At 41.3% G+C, this 20876-nt stretch overlaps 1 protein-coding gene across 2 annotated transcripts in view; it reads left to right on the top strand.

Annotated features, from left to right (window-relative positions):
- The window catches only part of ift172 (intraflagellar transport 172), a 210536-nt gene that overhangs the window by 101357 nt on the left and 88303 nt on the right, over positions 1-20876 (top strand). For both annotated transcript variants that reach the window (XM_063035645.1, XM_063035641.1), the window contains exon 20: positions 7494-7586. In XM_063035645.1, the coding sequence (XP_062891715.1) occupies positions 7494-7586 (93 nt within the window). The remainder of the gene's footprint in view (positions 1-7493; positions 7587-20876) is intronic.

Below are 20876 nucleotides of genomic sequence, written 5' to 3'. Positions count from 1 at the left end.
GAGTTCCCCACTCCAGATTATCCCGCTAGTGAATGTACAGTCTCTGGAAAATAAAACTGAAGACCTCAGAGTAAGATTGCTTTACCAGTGGGACATCAGGGGCTGCTGTGTACTTTGCTTCATGGAAACATGGCTATGCCCTGCCATTTCAGATACAGCATTACAGACCGTTGGCTTCATGTGGCCAATGCAGAGAATTGCAGAAAAGCTGCAGAGGGTTGTAAACTCAGCCAGTTCCATCATGGGTGCCAGCCTCCCCAGCATCGAGGATATCTTCAAAAGGTGATGTCTCAAAATGGCGTCATCCGTCATTAAGGACCTACACCACCCAAAACATGCCTTCTTCTCATTATTATAATCAAGGAGGAGGTAGAAGCACATGAAGACTCATACAGAACATTGTAAGAATAGCTTCTATTTAGATTTATGGATTCCAGCTAATTGGGGCACATTTTGGCCCAATTAGGTGGCTACCCCAATAAGCCGAAGTTTCATGAAAATAGAGAAAAAAAGACAAACTACTGTTTAACTGAGTAAGAAATTATGTATTTAAATAAAATACAGAATAAATTTGAACATTACCAATACTACTGCAGTACTGTGAAACTGTGTACTAGTTCCTAATAGTTACCGAGGGAGGAATTCATCCAGTGTTCTGTTGATTGACTTAAGTGAACAAAATCAGCGCAGACACCTAGTGCAGATAATGGATTGCCTTTATACAATTCTATCGCTGACTGCATTCTTGAAATTGTCATTTTCATTGTAATCTTCAAGATGAGTTTTGATACCTTGAGATTCTTCATAGTGCCTAACTTGTTGAAGTAATGAAATAGTTTCTTTTTCACTCCTGGTGGTTTTTGGCATCTCCAAGCCTACTCTGGACTGCTTGAAACTGCAGTGAGCAAAATTGTCTTAGTTTCTTGCCAACAATCAGTGATATCAATCACTGCCTTTTGAACACAAACACACGCAACTAATGCTATTTAAAAACTGTTCACTGTAAGCACGGTGTCAAAAGCACTGAAAGCAGAAGTGCATGCATCTGACTCTGTGCCATTTAATTTCCTGTTCCAATTAGTAAGCGGCACAGTGTCCCAATTAAACAAAGGGAATCCCAGCTGCTTTCTATATTAAGTTTTCTTCTTTAAGAGTTGTCCCAGATAAGCGGCTGCCCCAATTAACCGATGGCCCAATTTACAAGAATCCACTGTATACACTGTATGTATAGCACTGTACTGCTGCCACAGAACCACACATTTCATGACATACAGTATGTCAGTGATAATAAACCTTATTCTGATTCTTTTTTCCACTTGTCGTACTGACTGTCACTGGCTTGTCAATGCTTTAATGCCTCATTATATTTATTGTTATTGTTATTATCATCATTATCACACATATTTTGGCATAAAGTGAGAAGCTTATCTTGCATTCTGTTCATACCAATTCATATCACAGTGCATTGAGGTAGTGTAAGGTAAAACAATGAAAGAATGCAGAATAAAGTGTAACAGCTACAGAGAAAGTGCAGTGCAGATAGATAATAAGATGCAAGGTCATTACGAGATAGATTATGAAGTCAATAGTCCACCTTGCCATACTGGGGAGCCATTTAACAGTCTTATAATAGGGAGGGGGTATAGAAGCTATCCTTGAGTCTGGTAATCCATGCTTTCAGGCTTTTGTATCTTCTTCCTGATGGGAGATGGGAACAGAGAGAATATCCAGAGTAGGTTGGGGTGTGTCTTTGATTATGTTGGGTGCTTTATTGAGGCATTGAGAAGTGCAAATAGTTAGATTTTTCTCTACTATACTGTCTCCATGGCTATGTAGAATTTTTAGGGATGCAGTATCTATAGGTAAATTACGACAATCTTTTTATGGAGCCACTATTTCTCTAATGCTCAAAAAAGATAAGGATCCTACTGAATGTGCATCTTATAGGCCTATATCTTTGCTGAATGTGGGTTCTATGATTTTTTCTAAAATATTGGCAACGAGATTGGAGAATGTATTGCCTCAAATTATTTCTGTTGATCAGACTGGATTTGTTAAAAATCATTACTCTTTCTTTAATATTAGGAGATTAATGAATATTGTTTATACTCCTTCACCTCGAACTCCAGAATGCGTCATTTCATTGGACGCTGAGAAAGCCTTTGATAGAGTCGAATGGACATATTTGTTTAACACGCTTGAGAAGTTTAATTTTAGTCCGATATTCATATCTTGGATTAAATTGATATATCTTACTCCTTTGGCTTCGGTATTTACCAATAATCAAAGATCTCTCTTTTTTCAATTATTCTGTGGTACTAGGCAGGGTTGCCCTCGTAGTCCACTATTATTCGACATTGCCCTGGAACCGTTAGCTATTGCTATTCGTGACTCTCCTAATATATTTGGTATTACCCGTGGAAATGAGATACATAAATTATCACTATATGCAGATGATTTACTGTTATATATTTCTAACCCGGAGAAATCCATTCCGGCAGTATTAACTCTGCTTGCTCAGTTCAGTAGTTTTTCTGGTTACAAACTGAATCTTGGTAAGAGTGAACTTTTTCTATTAAATATGCAGGTTCCCATTTATAGATGTTCACCATTCAGAGTGATTACTGACTATTTTACTTATTTGGGAGTTAAAATTGCTAAGAGACATAAGGACTTATTCAAGCTCAATCTTTTTCTGTTAATTAGTCAGGTTAAACAACTGATTACGAAGTGGTCCCCGTTGTCTCTATCACTGATTGGCCGAATTAATGCTATTAAAATGATTATTCTACCTAAATTTTTATATCTACTCCAAGCGATACCAATTTTTATTCCTAAATCTTTTTTTGATACTATTGATTCTACAATTTCCACCTATATATGGCAGAATAAAAATCCCAGGTTAAGTAAAAAATATTTACAGAAGTCCAAGAAAGATGGTGGTTTAGCATTGCTGAATCTAAGATTCTATTATTGGGCAATTAATATTTAATATTTAATATTTTGGACACAAGATTGGAATATAATTCCAAATCCACAATGGGTAAACCTTAAAGGTTACTCTGTACAAGGGTTCTCTTTGGCTTCCATTTTAGGAACTTCATTTCCTTTTGTATTATCTAAATTGAATAAACAAATGGTTAATCCAATAATTAAACGTACACTACGAATATAGTTTCAATTTCATAAACTTTTTGGTTTGAACAAATTTATATTATCAAGCCCTGTTATATCTAATTATTTTTCCAACCCTCTGTTATGGATCAAGCCTTTTTGATATGGAAAATGAAAGGTATAACATGTTTCCGTGACTTATTTCTGAATAACTGTTTCATGTCTTTTGAACAGTTATTTAATAAATTTAATTTGCCCAGATCCCACTTTTTTTAGATATTTACAAATAAGAAACTTTTTAAATACCACGCTGCCTACCTTCCCAATTTCACACTCTACTGATATCATCGATAAAATTTTAGGTTTAAACCCCTTTCAGAAGGATAAATAGCAACTATTTATGATATAATTATGAAATTACAGCCAGGTATATCCGATGAGATTAAAAATGAATGGGAAAGGGAACTTCAACTTTGCCTACCTATAGAGAAATGGAATAAAATTTTTCAATTAGTCAGTTCTTCCTCTATATGTGCCAAACATACGCTAATGCAATTTAAAGTAGTGCATAGGGCCCAAATGTCTAAAGATAAACTAGCCCGTTTTTATTCCCATATAAACCCTATTTATGACAGATGTCACTCTGAGGTGGCTTCCTTAACTCATATGTTTTGGTCCTGCCCTCTTTTGAAAAAATTCTGGAAAGATATTTTTGATATTATTTCAACAGTTTTGCATTTTGACTTACAACCCCATCCTCTTATGGCAATTTTTGGTTTGCCAATGATGGAACATAGATTTTTATCCTCTTCAGCCTGTCGGATGATCACATTTGTTACTTTAATGACCAGAAGATCCATTTTATTGAACTAGAAGGAGACCAACCCTCCTACCACATTTCAATGGTTTTCCCAAACAATATCATGTTTAAATTTAGAAAAAACCAGGTGACATTTTTGATCCTTCGCTTAAATTTGAAGAGACTTGGAAACCATTTATTCAATGTTTCATATGATGTAACTTGACCTTTTCCAAATCCTTCTTATTAACTTAAAATATATGAATAGAGGAGCGGAGTTGATGACATTATTGAATGTATTCGATTAAGATATTGGTCCAGCCTTGTTTTGTTCCGTTTTCTTTTTTTTGGATTTAGTATTTAGTTTTATTCTTTTGTTTTTTTTGGGGTGGGGTTTTTTCCATTTTTTTCCTTTTTATTCCTTTTTTCTCTATGATTAACTATATTAAGAGTTTCGAAGTCTATTACACCTGTATTATTTGAAGTCTTTTTTGTACATGTTTATCAACAATGAGATTATTCCAATCTCTCTGTATCAATTTTGTTATTCTGTTTATAATTTTGGAAAATTAATAAAAAGATTTAAAAAGAAAGAGAAGTACAAATAGAGTCCATGGAGGAGAGATTGGTTTCTGTGATGTACTGAGCTATGTTCACAAATCTCTGCAATTTCTTACATTGATGGGCTTTCTTGGCTGTGATGCCTATATGGTCCGACCATATAGTTGGAATTTTTAAGTCTTTATCTGAAATATCATTTAACAGAAAATGGTTGAGTAGGATTTTTTAATATATGAACTATAGTGTGTCTCAAGTATTGACTGTACATTATCAGTGTTATCAGTTAGATACTGAATGTCAACGGAGAAACTAATGTCAACCAAGGAATGAAGAAAATACACTTGCCTGGTGGACATTGAGTTTACGTAACCTACATAAACTGCTGTGCTGATTAAATTATCTTTGATCATTCTGTTTTTGCAATACAAGCTAAAAAGTTGCATATGATTAAAAAAGAAGAATGTCTGAAAATGTTGGAAAAGCTCAGTCAAGCGACATCTGTGGCAAAAGCAGAAGAATGTGAGAGAGACTATTAACAGAAGAGGGTCAGCCAGCCATTGCTGTATTCTGCTGATGTAAAACTATGTTCCTGCTTTTTCTCCCCATACCTCTTGACTCCCTTGTGGTTTTAATGTCTGCCTTGAATGTATTCAATGGCTCCACCCCCACTGTCATCTGGAGTAAAAAAAAATTCCAAAGCTCCACCACCCTGCTCAAAGAAGAATGTCCTCCTTGTCTCTTTCTAAATGGAAAATCACTTCTTCTGAAACCACCTCTCTAGTTCTTGATGCTGCAAATAGAAGAAACATTTTCTTAGCATCTGCCCCATTCATCCTTCAGAATCTTTGGGTTTCTTATGGGAATCTTATGACCTCTCAATCTTCTATACCCCAACCTGTTCCACTGATCCTCATTTGATAAAATCTTAATACCAGGAATCAGCTAAGTAAATCTTCACTGCACTTGGAACTCATTTTGCAGTTTCATTAGCACTCTGTAAAACTGTGTCAAAATTTCCATTATTTTATACTCCATAAAGGTTAATATTTCACAAGCATTCCTAATTGTATGTTGTACCTGCATATTAACTTGTTGAGCTTCATGTCTAGGACTTTGAGATCCTTTTATACCAGATATTTTGTAGATCCTCTGCATTTAAGTTTTTAAAAGTTGCTCTTTCATGCGTTCATTCTTTCAGAGTGGATAGCCTCACTTTTTCCAATATTAAACTTCATTTGGCACCTTCTTAACCGGTCACTTAATCTATATATATATGCTTTCTCTGGGTCTTTGTGTCCTTTCACATCTTGCTATCCCATATATTTTTATATCATCAAGAAATTTGGCTATTGTATACTTGTTTTGCTCATCCAAGTCATCAACAAAAATCATAAATAGTTGAGGGCCCAGCTCCTATAGCATCCTACCAGTTACTGGTTCCAATTCAAAAATTACCCACAAATGCCATTTCCTTGTTTCCTGTCAACTCACCAATATCCTCTCCATGCCAATATATTATCTGACTCCTATGCACGCTGGCATCTTACCCAATATATTATAGAAATCCAGAAACTGTACATCTACTGGTTCTCATTTATCTACCATGTTTATTACATCATCAAACAAACTTGTCAAACACAATCTAATTTTTGTAAATCTATATTGACTCTATAAAATTTTTGAAATGTTCTACTATTAACTCCGTATAAAGACAGATGTTGTGCTAATAACCCAGTAATGTCTTAAATTCCTTTTCAGTTCTTGAAAGGCGACATTATAATTGTAGTGTTAGGATTTTTAAAAGTTCTTTCCTCCCTATAGATACTTACATTTTTTAGTATTATTTTGATATTTTAATATATTCTACAATGAAGACCAACCAAAATTAATTTAGAATTTTCTCATTTCTCTGCTCCTTATTATCTATTAGTCAGACTCATGCCCTAATGAACTACATTTACTTTTGCTACTCTCTTTTTAAAAAAGGGCTTCTTTGGATTCATATCAATTGTTAATTTACTGAAGCCTCTCCCTCTTTTTAAACTCATCCTCTGCTGGTTTTGAAAACTTCTTAGTTCTCTGGCTTACCACAAATGTTACTTACACCATCGTTCATTGTGTTTATTGTAATTTTTTTTTAATTGTACCTGTCTTTGTGGTCCACCCATTTATAGCTCCCTCAGTGAAGATTGAGGCCTAGTGTAGCTGCCAGTGCTGAGTACCTACAGACCATCTGACAGTGGAAAAATACTTTAAATAAATAAATAAATAAATAAATAGATAGATAATATTTGTATATATAAACAAACCTGTGACATGTAGATAGGAACAACTGCTGACAAGTTGTTTAGAAAAAAAACATGATTTATGGGACTTGCTAATATTCCTTCAAAATGTGAAGCTTTTTGAAACCAATGCTTATTAATACCACATGGCTGGAGGGAAAGTAAGACCTGATTCTGCTACAATTTCTCATGTTCTTTTGCCTCTCTTGGAATTGACTTGGCCATTAAATGCGGGCTCAGTTGGGGTGGGAATTTCTCAGTCCTTTGTCTACACCTCAATAAGGCAAGCTAGTGAAACCTTTAAGTTCATGGTTATGTAGGCCAATGGAAAAATGGCACATTGGCTCAACACCTCCAGCGTGATGCACACATAACTCTGTATTAGGAGATAAAAGTCAATCTTGGCACATATTAGGACAAATGAAATATTAAGAGAACTTAGAGATAGAAATACTGTTGCACGTGTTTGTGAACTGGCTGTTGCATAACTAAAAAGATTCTTTTGATAGTTTAGCCATATTCTTAAATCAATTGGACCAAATTCTTCATTTATTGCACAACATAGTAAAAAGAAACCAAGAAAATTCCTGTTCTTTGTTGCTTTTGGATCTGCTGAGTATTTATAGCATTTTCTCTTTATTTTTGTTTTTGCTAAATTGTATACAGGATGCTCTTTACTTGTTTTTTTTAAATGATACGATAAAATAATAGAATCTTGTTTTATTTCTTTTTAGGGAGGTGATGGCACAGACAATTACCTTGTTCGTGCACGATTGGCTATGTTGGAGAAAAATTACAAATTAGCAGAAAGTTATTATCTGGAGCAGGTATGTTTGCAAAATCACTACATAACTGACAACTATTAATTTTGCACAATTCCACTGTTGTACATGTGCTTCCTGGATTACGAAAAAGCTTTTGACTGGGTCAATTATGAACAGCTGGTCAATTGCCTGAACTTATTGGAGCTGGATGGGAAAGAAGTTCGACTGATTGTGAGTCTGTACTGGCTTCGGAAGGCAGTAATAAGAACTAGTGGTGGGAATTCACCGGAGGTTGAGATCCAAAAAGGGGTTCGCCAGGGCTGCATTATCTCCCCTTTATTATTTAACATTTACTTAGAGGTAGTCTTCAGGTGTTGAATGATGAAGCTGGTGTCCAAATTGGTCGAGTGACGGTGAACAACTTGAGGTATGCAGATGATTCAGTGTTGTTAGCCGAGACTGAGGACGAGTTACTCAGAATGGTAGATAAGATAAATGCTGAAGATGAACGATTTGGAATGAAAATAAATGCTGCAAAGACGAAGATGATGGTAGTATCACGGAAGAAAGAAGCCCCCAAAGTCAGTATCAGAATTAACGGCGTAGGCATAGAGCAAGTCAAGAAGTTTGTGTCCTTGGGACAGATGGTCACAGAAATGTGATACAGAAATTAGATGAAGAATTGAGACTGCAAGATCAACATTCTGGAGCCTGACGTGCTGTGTGGCAAGAGGTTGGACTTTGGGCTGCGTTGTAGAATTTGGAAATGCTACATCTGGAGCAGTCTGTTGTATGGAGTCGAATCGTGGACCTTATGCAAGGAAGCACAACGACGACTGGAGGCATTTGGAATGTGGTGTTTAAGGAGAATGCAGAAAATTAGATGGGTGATGAAGGTCAGTAATATGGAAGTGTTGAAGAGAGCGAGGAGAGAAAATGAGTTGCTGAAGAATGTGCAGAAAAGGAAGCTGGAATATGCCGGGCACTTGTTAAGAGGTGGTGGACTGCAGAAATTGTTATTGGAAGGGATGATAGAAGGAAAGAGGGAAAGAGGAAGGCAGCGAACCACTTGGTACGATAATGTGAGGCAATGGACTGGGTTGAGTTATGCTGAGGCCAGAAAAAGAGCGCAAGATCGAAGAAGATTGAGATGCATAGCCGCCAACCCCGGATTCGGGACGGCATCCACTGACTGACATCTATATGAATACTGAATGCAAATTTTAGTGTGGCTTTGTATTTCTTTTGGTCTAATCTCACAGGCAATTAATAGTATTCTATTTGCAGATTAGTAATTGATCATTGTACTAACTTTTTCTCTGAAAAATGTGACTTTTATTTGATTGATTGATTGATTTATTTATTTCACAATATAGTGCAGAGTGAGTCCCTTTGGCCCTTTGAGCCGTGCCGCCTCCGCAACCTCTGACAAGCCCGATTTAACCCTAACTTAATCACAGGACAATTTACAATGACCCCCCAATTAACCCACCTGGTACTTCTTTGGACTGTGGGAGGAAATCAGCACCTGGGGAAAACTCATGTATTCCACAGGGAGGACATACAGAGACTCCTTACGGAGGACTCTGGAATTGAACTCTGAACTCTGATGCCCCGAGCTCTAATAGCATCATGCTAACCCCTACATGGTGCTTTCTTTTTTATGCATCTGATATTCTCAAAAATTGTCAAGTGCTTTCAATTTATTTACTTCCATGTCATAAACTTTATTTTTTGTAAATGTGGAAGATTAAATGAGCTTCAGTGATAAAAATATGAAAAGACAAAATATTAAGGGACTTGGCTTTTTAAAAAGTAGATAAATTCCAGGTTTGGATGAAATATATCCAGATTTCTTTAAGTTAGCATTTGGATTCCACAGGGCTCAGTATTCTGTCCAATGTCTTGTTTTATATATTAATATTGCAGTCTTAAATGCAAAGGACATGTAAAAGAAGCTTGCAGGTAGTTATGTGGTTGATAGTGATGCAAAAACCTTTAGTTTGCCACGTTGTAGAAAAGTAGAAAAATTGAAACAGTACACAATTTGCCCTTTCAAGCAAAAATAGAAAATTCTGGAAAAACTTAGCAGGTTATGGAAAGAGAATGAGTCAACACTTTTGGTCTGCAACCCTTCATCAGAACTGGGTGTGAGAGAGATGCAAGTTGGTTTACAGTAGAAGAGTTCAGAGAAAGAAAAGGATGTGTCACAATCTGAAATATCCCAGCCATGCCCTCTGCCCTATTAAAAAATAAACTTTTGTTTCAGAATTCCAACATATGCAATTTATTTTTGTTTCTAATTTGAACCTGTTTTAACAGTCAGTGCTATCATGGCTGATCATCTACCTCAACATTTCCTGTAATGACCCCATATCTGTTGATGCCTTTTGCATCCAAAAGTTATTCTGCCTATAGTCAAATGCATTACCCCCCCCCCCCCCAAGGCCATGCATTTTAATCTTGCTCCAGCAGAGATAATGATTCACATCACCAGAGACCCAGGTTCAGTTTTGGCCTTCGGTCCTGACCCAGATCTGACCCGGATCTGGGCCATACCCTCCAAATATCCGGACCTGCCTCTTGGTTTTTTTGCACTACCTTATGTTCCCTTTTCTATTTTCTATTTATAATTTATAATTTATATTTTTAATATTGTTACGTACCCCGTAACTGGGTTGCCAAACCAGCAGAAATGGATCACTCAGTTGGAGTCTGGAGTACTAGAACTAAGAAAGTTTTATTAAAGAAACAAGCAACACAGTAATCGAAAGGATAATAAATGCAACAATTCAACAATGATAACCACACATGTGCACAGAATTAAGATAACAGCATCAATCAAGCTCTATCGTTGTCTAGGGGTAAATGACCAATTTCAAAATGACTCAAAGTTCAGTCCAGTTTGTAGTTCAGTTCGCAGTAATCGTTGCCATGGCGGTGGACAACGTGGGGGAAGAGAGAGATAGAATAGGAACAACTCATCATTCAGAACGGCTTCACTCACAGACCAGCAAGATGGCTCACAGACCAGCGAGATGGTTCACAAACAGCTTTTGGGCGGGTCCTTGGTGATGTCACCTGAGGTCACCGACTGTGACCCCTCCTCCAGATGCGGTCGATCCTCTGCAGTGAACCCGGCACCCAGGCAAGGGCGGACACACACCGGGTTCCCGCTGATCGTACCTTTCCACCCACTCGTGAGAAGCGTACCGCTTCCAGGGTCTCGTTACCTCGGGTGGCGTGTGTGTCTGTCTTAGCGAACCTGTCCCTTTTTATCCCCCTGCTGGGGTATCGCCTGTCCATCACTTCAAACAGTTCAGGGCTCAAAGGGGGGAGCCGCTCCAGACAGCTCTTCCTCCCACATCCCTTCATTACACATCTCCAGACGCTGCTCCATTGTTCCTTATCTCTCCTTCCCCTGAGGGCAGGTGGCAGACCAACTGCTGATGCCACTGATGCTAGCCCAGGCCAGCAAACATCTTAATTTTATGTGTATTCTCGTAACACTTCCCCCCTTTAAGGATTTTTACCGGGAGGTAAAAATTACAAACATGACTACATTATCTGATACATACACAATATACATCTTTAACAGTTATTTAGCTAATACAGAGAATTTGAAATTGTCAACACCTTGACAGACAGTCATCACATTTTCTGTTCCTTTTACACGTGTTATTAATAATCCCTTAGACCAGGCTCCAACTCAGCAAACTTCATAGTGGCCAAAAACACTGATGAATTGCGACCAATGTAACCTCTCATTTGGTTTTGTCCCGGACCACAACAACAAGGGTCGTCCCATTCCGACTCAATTTTCCCTCGCAAGGGCTTAGTAGGAGGGGGACGGGTATTGACCGCAGAGTTATTGCAAAACTTCCTGCAGTACCCCACCATCTCCAAAAGCCTTCTGAGGGCCCTCTTGTCTGTCGGGGTTGGGAGGTCAGCGATAGCCTGCACTGTAGCTTGCATCACTGCCAGCTGCCCCTGTGTCACCACAATTCCCAGGTAAGTGACATTCGCGTGGCCGAATTCATTTTTTCCAAGGTTCACTATCAAGCTGGCTTCAGACAGCCGTGTTAAATTGCCAATACACACCTCTGTGTTCATCAGCCCTTTAGTCACTGAATTACTCAAAAAATATGGGTGTTGTTTGCTTGGCTGCCCTATTGTAACCGACATAACCCAACGTCCCAGTTCTTTGCATTTCCTCGGGACAATCAAACACATGGGTGCGAGTCGTTTAATTACTCCTTCGGGGATTAAGGGAGAGACCTTATCAGTAGACCTGGCCAAAAGAATAGCCTTCTCCCATCTGACCGATCCCATCCTAATCTTTTCAAAATGGTTTTTTCCTCTTATCAAGGGGCCCCTAGCTTCATTGATTTCCACGCTAACACCGACTAGGTTTGTTAGCATATCAAAAGCCGGTGACCGTCTCAGTTCGCGTCGGTCATGATCAATAACATTTTTCCCCCTGGGCAGCCGGTAACTCTCTTTCATGATTCCACCAACTGTTTCCTCCAGCACCGCAAAATGTCCACCGGGGGGTACCTCGTGGGCCATGTTAAAAACCTCATCCCCATAACTCTTTTGCACCACCCCCCACTCCTCATCTGCGGATGCTGTACTTGATTTCCCTTTCTTCCTTAGCACTTCCTCATCCGCACAATAGCCTACTAGTTCCCTTGTCAAGGCTGTGTCAGAGAGAGCTGTCTCGGCCAAAACCATCAGCCCCTCGTCTCGCTCTTGCGTCTGCACAAATTCTTTCCTGGCTACTGCTACGTCCGTCCCAGCTCCCTCACTACCTCTTATCTCACTACACCCTGTCTCATACAAGGTTGGCAGAAATGTTTCAGCCAAATTCACCATCGCGGGCGGGGCCTCCATGCTGGCAGGCTGACCCGTCAATCTCACGACTGGGAACACGATTCCTCCGGCGATGTCATTACCGAGCAAGACTTCCACGTCTTTCATCGGTAATTCGGACCTCACCCCGATCGTGACTAGTCCAGAGACCAGGTTGCTCTGTAAATGTATCTGGTGCAAAGGGACTGACTCTGTCCCTTCCCCAACACCTTTGACCTCTACCTCCCCAGTCTGGGTCTCTGAGCTAAACTCTAATACACTCTTCAGTATTAGTGACTGACACGCTCCTGTGTCTCTCCAGATCCGTACTGGAACTGGTTTTAACCTCTCCTTCACTGACACCAGTCCGGCCGAGATAAACCTCTCGCGCCCTTCCTGGACTTTTTCAGACCTGTCCTTCCCTAGCGGTTCGCTTAACAGCTCAATACAGCCATTCAAAATTTCCGCTTTTCCTTTCCCCGTCTCCTTCCTTGGGGCAAAGCACCTGGACGCAAAGTGTCCGACTTTCCCACAATTATAACAGACGACCCCAGGAGACTTCCTACCAGACTGCTCCCGGTCTACCTTATCCTTTTCACTAGTCCCCGGCTTACTTTCTGACTTTTCCGGCGGACTCTCCCCGCCGTCCTGACTACCCTTCTGGTAGCCTTTACTCGGGGCAACCTTCATTTTATGCGTCAACGCATACTCATCCGCTAACTTAGCAGTTGCGGCTAACGTGGCTGCCTCTTTCTCATCGAGGTAGGGTCTCATACCCTCAGGGACACAACCTTTAAACTGCTCAATCAGAACCAGTTGCAGCAGTCTGTCATAATCCCCCTCTACCCCTTTCGAGGCGCACCAACGCTCACAATATGTTTGCATCTCACGAGCAAACTCCAAATACGTGCGGTCCCACCGCTTCCTCGCATTCCGGAACCTCTGCCGGTATGCCTCCGGGACCAACTCATAAATCCTGAGGATGGCCTCCTTCACCACCTCATACTTCTGGGCATCTTCCGGGGATAAAGCGGAGTAAGCTTGTTGGGCTTTCCCTTTCAGTACACTCTGAAGTAAGACAACCCACTTATCCCTCGGCCATTCCTGACTCATGGCCACTTTTTCGAAATGGAGAAAGTACCGATCCACATCGGTATCGTCAAATGGGGGAACCAGCCTAACCTCCTGGGTCGCCCGGAACCCTCCACCTTGGTTCGGCACGAGCCCCTGCTCGGCCCTTATCTTTAACTTCTCCAGCTCAAATTCCCTTTCCCTCTGTTTCTCCTCTCTCTCCAACTGTCTGTCCCTCTCTCTCTCTTCTCTCTCCAACTGTCTGTCCCTCTCTCTCTCTTCTCTCTCCAACTGTCTTTCTCTCTCTTGCCTTTCTACCTCTTTCTCTCTCTCCCGCCTTTCTAACTCTCTCTCTTTCTCCTGCCTTTCTAACTCTCTCTCTTTCTCCTGCCTTTCTAACTCTCTCTCTTTCTCCTGCCTTTCTAACTGCCGTACCCGGAACTCGTGCTCGAGTCTCAGTTTTTCAAGCTGTACCTGTACCGCGTCTCCAGCAGGTTTTTCAATAGACACCTCCCCCAGCTCACCTTGGGGAAACACACCTTTAGATACATAGTGCTCTACAATAGCTCTGTGTATCTCCTCTCTCCTCATTGTCGACTTCACCTTAGCAAGATTCACCCGTTTTGCCACAGCTATCAATTCCGATTTCCTGGCATCCTCTAATGCCTCCAAGGTCGGCGCCTTTATAAATTCCTCAACCTCCATTTCTGCTGTTTGTCTTTTCTTTCTTTCGGGAATTTTAACCCAATCAATTTACTCCGTCCCAAATTTAGCGTTCAAAATCGCGGACGAGAACCCCACTTATGTTACGTACCCCGTAACTGGGTTGCCAAACCAGCAGAAATGGATCACTCAGTTGGAGTCTGGAGTACTAGAACTAAGAAAGTTTTATTAAAGAAACAAGCAACACAGTAATCGAAAGGATAATAAATGCAACAATTCAACAATGATAACCACACATGTGCACAGAATTAAGATAACAGCATCAATCAAGCTCTATCGTTGTCTAGGGGTAAATGACCAATTTCAAAATGACTCAAAGTTCAGTCCAGTTTGTAGTTCAGTTCGCAGTAATCGTTGCCATGGCGGTGGACAACGTGGGGGAAGAGAGAGATAGAATAGGAACAACTCATCATTCAGAACGGCTTCACTCACAGACCAGCAAGATGGCTCACAGACCAGCGAGATGGTTCACAAACAGCTTTTGGGCGGGTCCTTGGTGATGTCACCTGAGGTCACCGACTGTGACCCCTCCTCCAGATGCGGTCGATCCTCTGCAGTGAACCCGGCACCCAGGCAAGGGCGGACACACACCGGGTTCCCGCTGATCGTACCTTTCCACCCACTCGTGAGAAGCGTACCGCTTCCAGGGTCTCGTTACCTCGGGTGGCGTGTGTGTCTGTCTTAGCGAACCTGTCCCTTTTTATCCCCCTGCTGGGGTATCGCCTGTCCATCACTTCAAACAGTTCAGGGCTCAAAGGGGGGAGCCGCTCCAGACAGCTCTTCCTCCCACATCCCTTCATTACACATCTCCAGACGCTGCTCCATTGTTCCTTATCTCTCCTTCCCCTGAGGGCAGGTGGCAGACCAACTGCTGATGCCACTGATGCTAGCCCAGGCCAGCAAACATCTTAATTTTATGTGTATTCTCGTAACAATATTTACTATGGATTTGTACTCCCGGGAGCATAAAGAGCAGAATCAAATATCGCTGTGATGATTGTACACTCTAGTATCAATTGTTTGGCGACTATAAAGTATAAAGTATCCCAGCTACTAGTTTGGTGAATCTTTGCTTCTTTCCTGAAACTATTTCCTTTCTTAGATAAGGAGGTCAAAAATTGACACAATATTGCAGGAGTGGTCTCACGTGGTCCCTGCATAAAGGCATCCTTGCTCTAGTATTTAAATCCTCTTACTGTGAAGGCCAGTGGATTATTTCTACCTTAAATTGCTTGCTGTATTTGCATATTTCTCTCTTGGTGACTGGCGTACTAGAACACCCATATCTCTTTGTGTATCAGTACTTAATATAATTGCATTTAAATAACACGTATCTTTTCTAGTTCTACTACCTTAATGGGTAACTCTATCTTTATCCTTGGTATTACAACATCTGCTAAGTTCTTGTCCAACTCACTCAATCTAAGTAATCTTAAAATATTTTTGTTTTGTCTTTGCAATTTGTAATCCCACATTATTTAGTCATTGGGAAATTTTGAAATATTGTCCTTTTCATCATTCAAATTACTGATGCCTGTTATGAATAGTCAAAGCCAAATAGTAATCCCTGAGCCTAGTTACTGTCCTGAAAATATTTCCAATCCTTGAGCATCAGACAATTTTCAGTCAATGCATTACCCCCAAGGCCGTGCATTTTAATCTTGCTCAGTTGTGCATCCAGCAGAGATGATGCTTCACATCACCAGACACCCAGGTTCAGTTTTGGCCTTGGGTGCTGTAAGTTGTGGAGTTGTATATTTTTCCTGTGATTATGTGAGTTCCTTCATGCAGTGGCGGCACTGAGATGGTGCTGATGCTATAGCACCACCAAGAAATTAACTGAAATTTGACATACAGATTGCAGCTGCTTTCTCTGTATAGATTTGAATACAGCTTGTTTTTCCAGTTGATCTAGTGAAACAGCGCCCCCAATTACCATAGCACCCACGCAGCAATAAAGTTATAAACTCTGTGCTGGTCGAAGGTCAGATCCACTCTGCACTTCTGCTTATTCGTTCGTTGTCAATGTCTTGCCGTGGCTGTCCTCAGATCAGTTAAGCTGATCTAAGATCACTTAAGGTGGTGATGTCACTCACTCTCACTCATGCGAGAGGCTGATAGTATACATACATTGTGCAGGATCCAGGCGCAGATCCATGGTCTCGGGAAACTAACGGATGCCACACACACACATTGTGCTTTTACAAGCTAGCGTGGGCCTGGCACGTGCATTATTTTGGCCGGTGTGAAAAATGGATCTATTGTTAGTGAGAAAATGACCTCATCCAGAGGAATCAATGGTGTCTCAGCCTGAGCCTGTCTTAATTGAAAGTGACATGCAGAAAGAAGTAAGTGGGGATAAAGATGACAGCAGTTCATCGAAGGAGTGTGAGGGCGAAGCAGAGGAACAAGAAATGGAGTAGGATTCGGAAGGGAACGTGGATGAAGCTGCTCTTAGTGCTAGTGGGAATACTGTTAGCGATGTTAGCCAGCAGCCTGAGGAAGGACCCTGTCGGCCAGCATTGAAAAAGTACCCTTCACAACAGTTTGGCAATCAGCAAAGGAGTTTTATTCGTTGCTGGTTTGACCTGTACTCCTGGCTAGAATATTCAATCACGAAAGATACTACGTTCTGCTTTGCGTGCAGGCATTTCCTGTGTGGAGGACATGAGTTCCATTCTGATTCTATCTTCACTGTCTCCGGTTACCGCAACTGGCGGAAAGCTACAACAGCTTTCAAAACCCACCATGTAAGTGTAGCTCATAAGTTTGCTATGGAGGCATGGGCCAAATTCAGATTGAGAAGATTGAGAAGGGTCAGAGCCGTCTCTATTTCCTGAGGACATTGAGGTCCTTTAACATCTGTCGGACGATGCTGAGGATGTTCTACGAGTCTGTGGTGGCCAGTACTATCATGTTTGCTGTTGTGTGCTGGGGCAGCAGGCTGAGGGTATCAGACACCAACAGAATCAACAAACTCATTCATAAGGCCAGTGATGTTGTGGGGATGGAACTGGACTCTCTCACGGTGGTGTCTGAAAAGAGGATGCTATCCAAGTTGCATGCCACCTTGGACAATGTCTCCCATCCACTACATAATGTACTGGTTGGGCACAGGAGTACATTCAGCCAGAGACTCATTTCACCGAGATGCAACACTGAGCGTCATAGGAAGTCATTCCTGCCTGTGGCCATCAAACTTTACAACTCCTCCCTTGGAGGGTCAGACACCCTGAGCCAATAGGCTGGTCCTGGACTTATTTCCATCTGGCATAATTTGCATGTTATTATTTAATTATTTATGGTTTTATATTACTATATTTATACTCTATTCTTGGTTGGTGCAACTGTATCGAAACCCAATTTCCCTCGGGATCAATGAAGTATGACTATGACTATGACTAGAAAATAAGACGGTTCAAGATTGGGAAATATGCTTGATAAAGGACATGCAAAGATTGTCCAAGAAAATCGTGAGTATATGAGACCAGTGGTTGAGTCTCTACGCTATACTGCGTGCCAAGGTGTTGCCCAGTGAGGACACCGTGAGGATGATGGATCTGGCAATAGGGGAAACTTTGTTGAGTCGCTCAGTGTAATTGGGCAGTTTGATAAGACTGTAGCTAAAAAAATAGAGGATAATCCTGGAAATGCAAAAAACACCCATCACGATATCCAATATGAAATTATGGGTCTTATGGCAGATATGGTCAGACGTCAAAGTGCAGAAATCAAGGAGGCTGGATATTTTGCCATGATGGTGGATGAAAGTAAAGACTTGAGTAAAAAGGAGCAAATATCGGTGGTGGTGCGGTACTTGAATAACGAAACAGTGCTTGAAGAATTCTTGCACTTCACTCCAGCAGAAGGGTTGGACGCAGAGTTGCTTCTTAAAAGCATTGAACAGACACTCCCCCAGTGTGTTATTGATAAGAACGCGTGTATAGGTCAGAGTTATGACGGGGCGGCAGTGATGTCCGGGTGCAATAACGGGGTACAAGAGAGGTTCAGGAAAGAAGTCCTGCAGGCATTATATATACACTGCCATGCTCACAGACTTAACCTTGTTTTAGTGGATGTTGTGAGCAATGTACAACAAGCGGGTGAGTTTTTTGAAACTGTACAGCTGCTTTACAACTTCTTTTCAAACTCTGTTGCCCAGGATCTTTTCATGAAGAAACAGAGAGAACTGGAATCAACTGCACAGCCCGTGGAATTGAAGAAATTGTCAGATACATGCTGGGCATGGCAGTATACAGCTTTGTGGGCTATAAGGAAATCACTCCCTGCCATTCTAGCTACACTACAGGATATTATGGATCAACCAAATGCACGGAGGAAAACGGAGGCTAGAGCTGTAAATATAGAAACGTAGAAAATAGGGGCAGGAGTAGGCCATTCGGCCCTTCGCACCTGCACCACCATTCAGTATGATCATGGCTGATCATCCAACTCAGAACCCTGTACCTGCCTTCCCTCCATACCCACTGATCCCTTTAGCCACAAGGGCCATAAATGGACTGATTGACGAGCAGTTTGCTTTACTTCTCACTCTGAAGATTTATTCCGAGTCACTTAGTTCATGTCAGACGAGCTACAGTCTCCCAGTTTGGAGCTTTCATCCGCTGTGGACTTTTTTTTTAGATTATGAGAACACTCAGTCCTCTTTTATTGTCGTTTAGAAATGCATACATGCATTTAGAAATGCTACAATGTTTCTCCGGCATGATATCATAGAAAACAGGACGGACCAAAGACTAACACTGACAGAACCACATAATTATAACATATAGTTACAGCAATTCAAAGCAATACCATAATTTGATAAAGGGCAGACCATAGGCACAGTAAAAAAAAAAGTCTCAAAGTCCCCGAGTCAATCGACTCCTGAGTCCCCGATAGCAGGCGGCAAAAGGGAGAAACTCCCTGCCATAAACCTCCAGGCACCGTCAACTTGCCGATACCTTGGAAGCAGCCGACGCCAGCCGACACTGAGTCCATCTGTCCGAAAACTCCGAGCTTCCGAGCAGCCTCTCCGATACAGCCTCCCGAGCACCATCCTCTGCTGAGTGCCTTCGACCTCTCCCCGGCTGCTGAAACACGCAAAGCCGAGGATTTCGAGGCCTACAGCTCCAGAGGTTCCGGTTACCACACAGTAACAGCGGTAGCAAAGCAGTTATTTCAGAAGTTTTCCAGATGTTCCGCTATGCATTCATGTCTGTCTCCATCAAATCAGAATTGTGCACGACTTGGCTCAGTCTGTTTCCAATGCACACTCAACAAAACAGGGAGAGGAATCATGGAGTGAAATTCAGGCAAGAGCTAGGGACCTGTGTGTCAAGGCCAGTATACAGAGCAGACCACGTAAAAGGAGACAGACCCAGCCACCCCGCCGCCTACAGGATTTTGTTGTTGAGGCCCAAACCGAATGCACACCTGTCACATCCTCTGATGACCTTCGCAAGCACTGTTTTTATCTGGTTATAGACAGACTTCTGACTGAAATGAAAAGACGGTTCTCAATTGAGACTGGGGGTGTTCTGACTGGAGTCTCAGCATTGAGTCCCAAACACAAGTTCTTCCTAGACAAGAATTGTCTTTGCCAATGGCCCAATACTATGGGGTGACTGAAGTGAACCTGACTGCAGAGCTACATCAGGTTCAGCGTCTGCTGGAAACAAAACAAAAGCAAGGACAGACAGTGAATGACACAGTGGAATTTCTAGCTTAATGAGACCCTACCACGATGCATTTATAGATTTATATAAACTAATCTGCATTTCACTGACTAGCTGTGACATCTGCCTCATGCAAACGGAGTTTCTCTTGCCTCAGACGCCTCAAAAACTCCCTAAGGAATAGCAGCGGCGATGCTCGGAACAGCAACTTGGCCCTGTTGGCCATAAACAGCCGGAGGACCAAGGCACTTGACATTCAGAAAATCATTGATGCTTTCACCACCAATCACAACAACAGACAGATTGTGCTTCTCTGAAAACATCAGTGGTGTGTGCAGTTGATTTTTTAAAAATTGGGCCTAGACTAATGCTGGTTATAATTATTATTTTGTGGTGGATACCCCATATTCCTTATGTTTCCTATCAAATCCTAAAATATTACATTTACTGCTACCAAGCCTACTGGCTTTGCTTAGACTTCCAAGTGGTGATTGTGTTGATTTTTGTTTTAAATTCAGTAGCCAAATTAATTGAGGTATTGCATGGTCAGAGTACGATTTGTCCAACTCCTGGTAAAGCCTTGCATCTGTTGTTTGCCTTATTTGACTTTAATAATGGTGTATCTTTTGGCATTGTCTGTCTATTTAATGCGAATAGCAGTGGACATTGTGGGTTAGTGTTGTGTTTTTCAGTTGAAAAGCACGCATTTGACGCTGATTGCGGGATTGGTACATGATTCATGTTGTGTGCTGTGGGTTGGGTGCTCTGTTGGTTTGTTTGTTTATGCTCTGTGTAGTCCGGTTGTCTCCGATGCTGTTGGCACTGTCACAGTTCACTTCTATATTAGATCTATCAATTGCTGTTGCTTGTGAATCAACAAAGGCATTTATAGTAGGCACATAATGCTTGAAACTGACTTTTGAACGCCACGCGTCTGGCCTTGTGAATACATATTACCATACAGTACATCCCTCTGCACCATCACTGAATAATTCAGCCCCACTTAGCACCAGCAAGAAAAAATCTCTGG

This window comes from Mobula hypostoma, chromosome 2 (assembly GCF_963921235.1).
Source record: "Mobula hypostoma chromosome 2, sMobHyp1.1, whole genome shotgun sequence".
Classification (NCBI taxonomy): Eukaryota; Metazoa; Chordata; class Chondrichthyes; order Myliobatiformes; family Myliobatidae; genus Mobula; species Mobula hypostoma.
The sequence above is the reverse complement of the archived record's forward strand: the minus strand, read 5'-3'. Positions and strand labels throughout refer to the sequence as shown.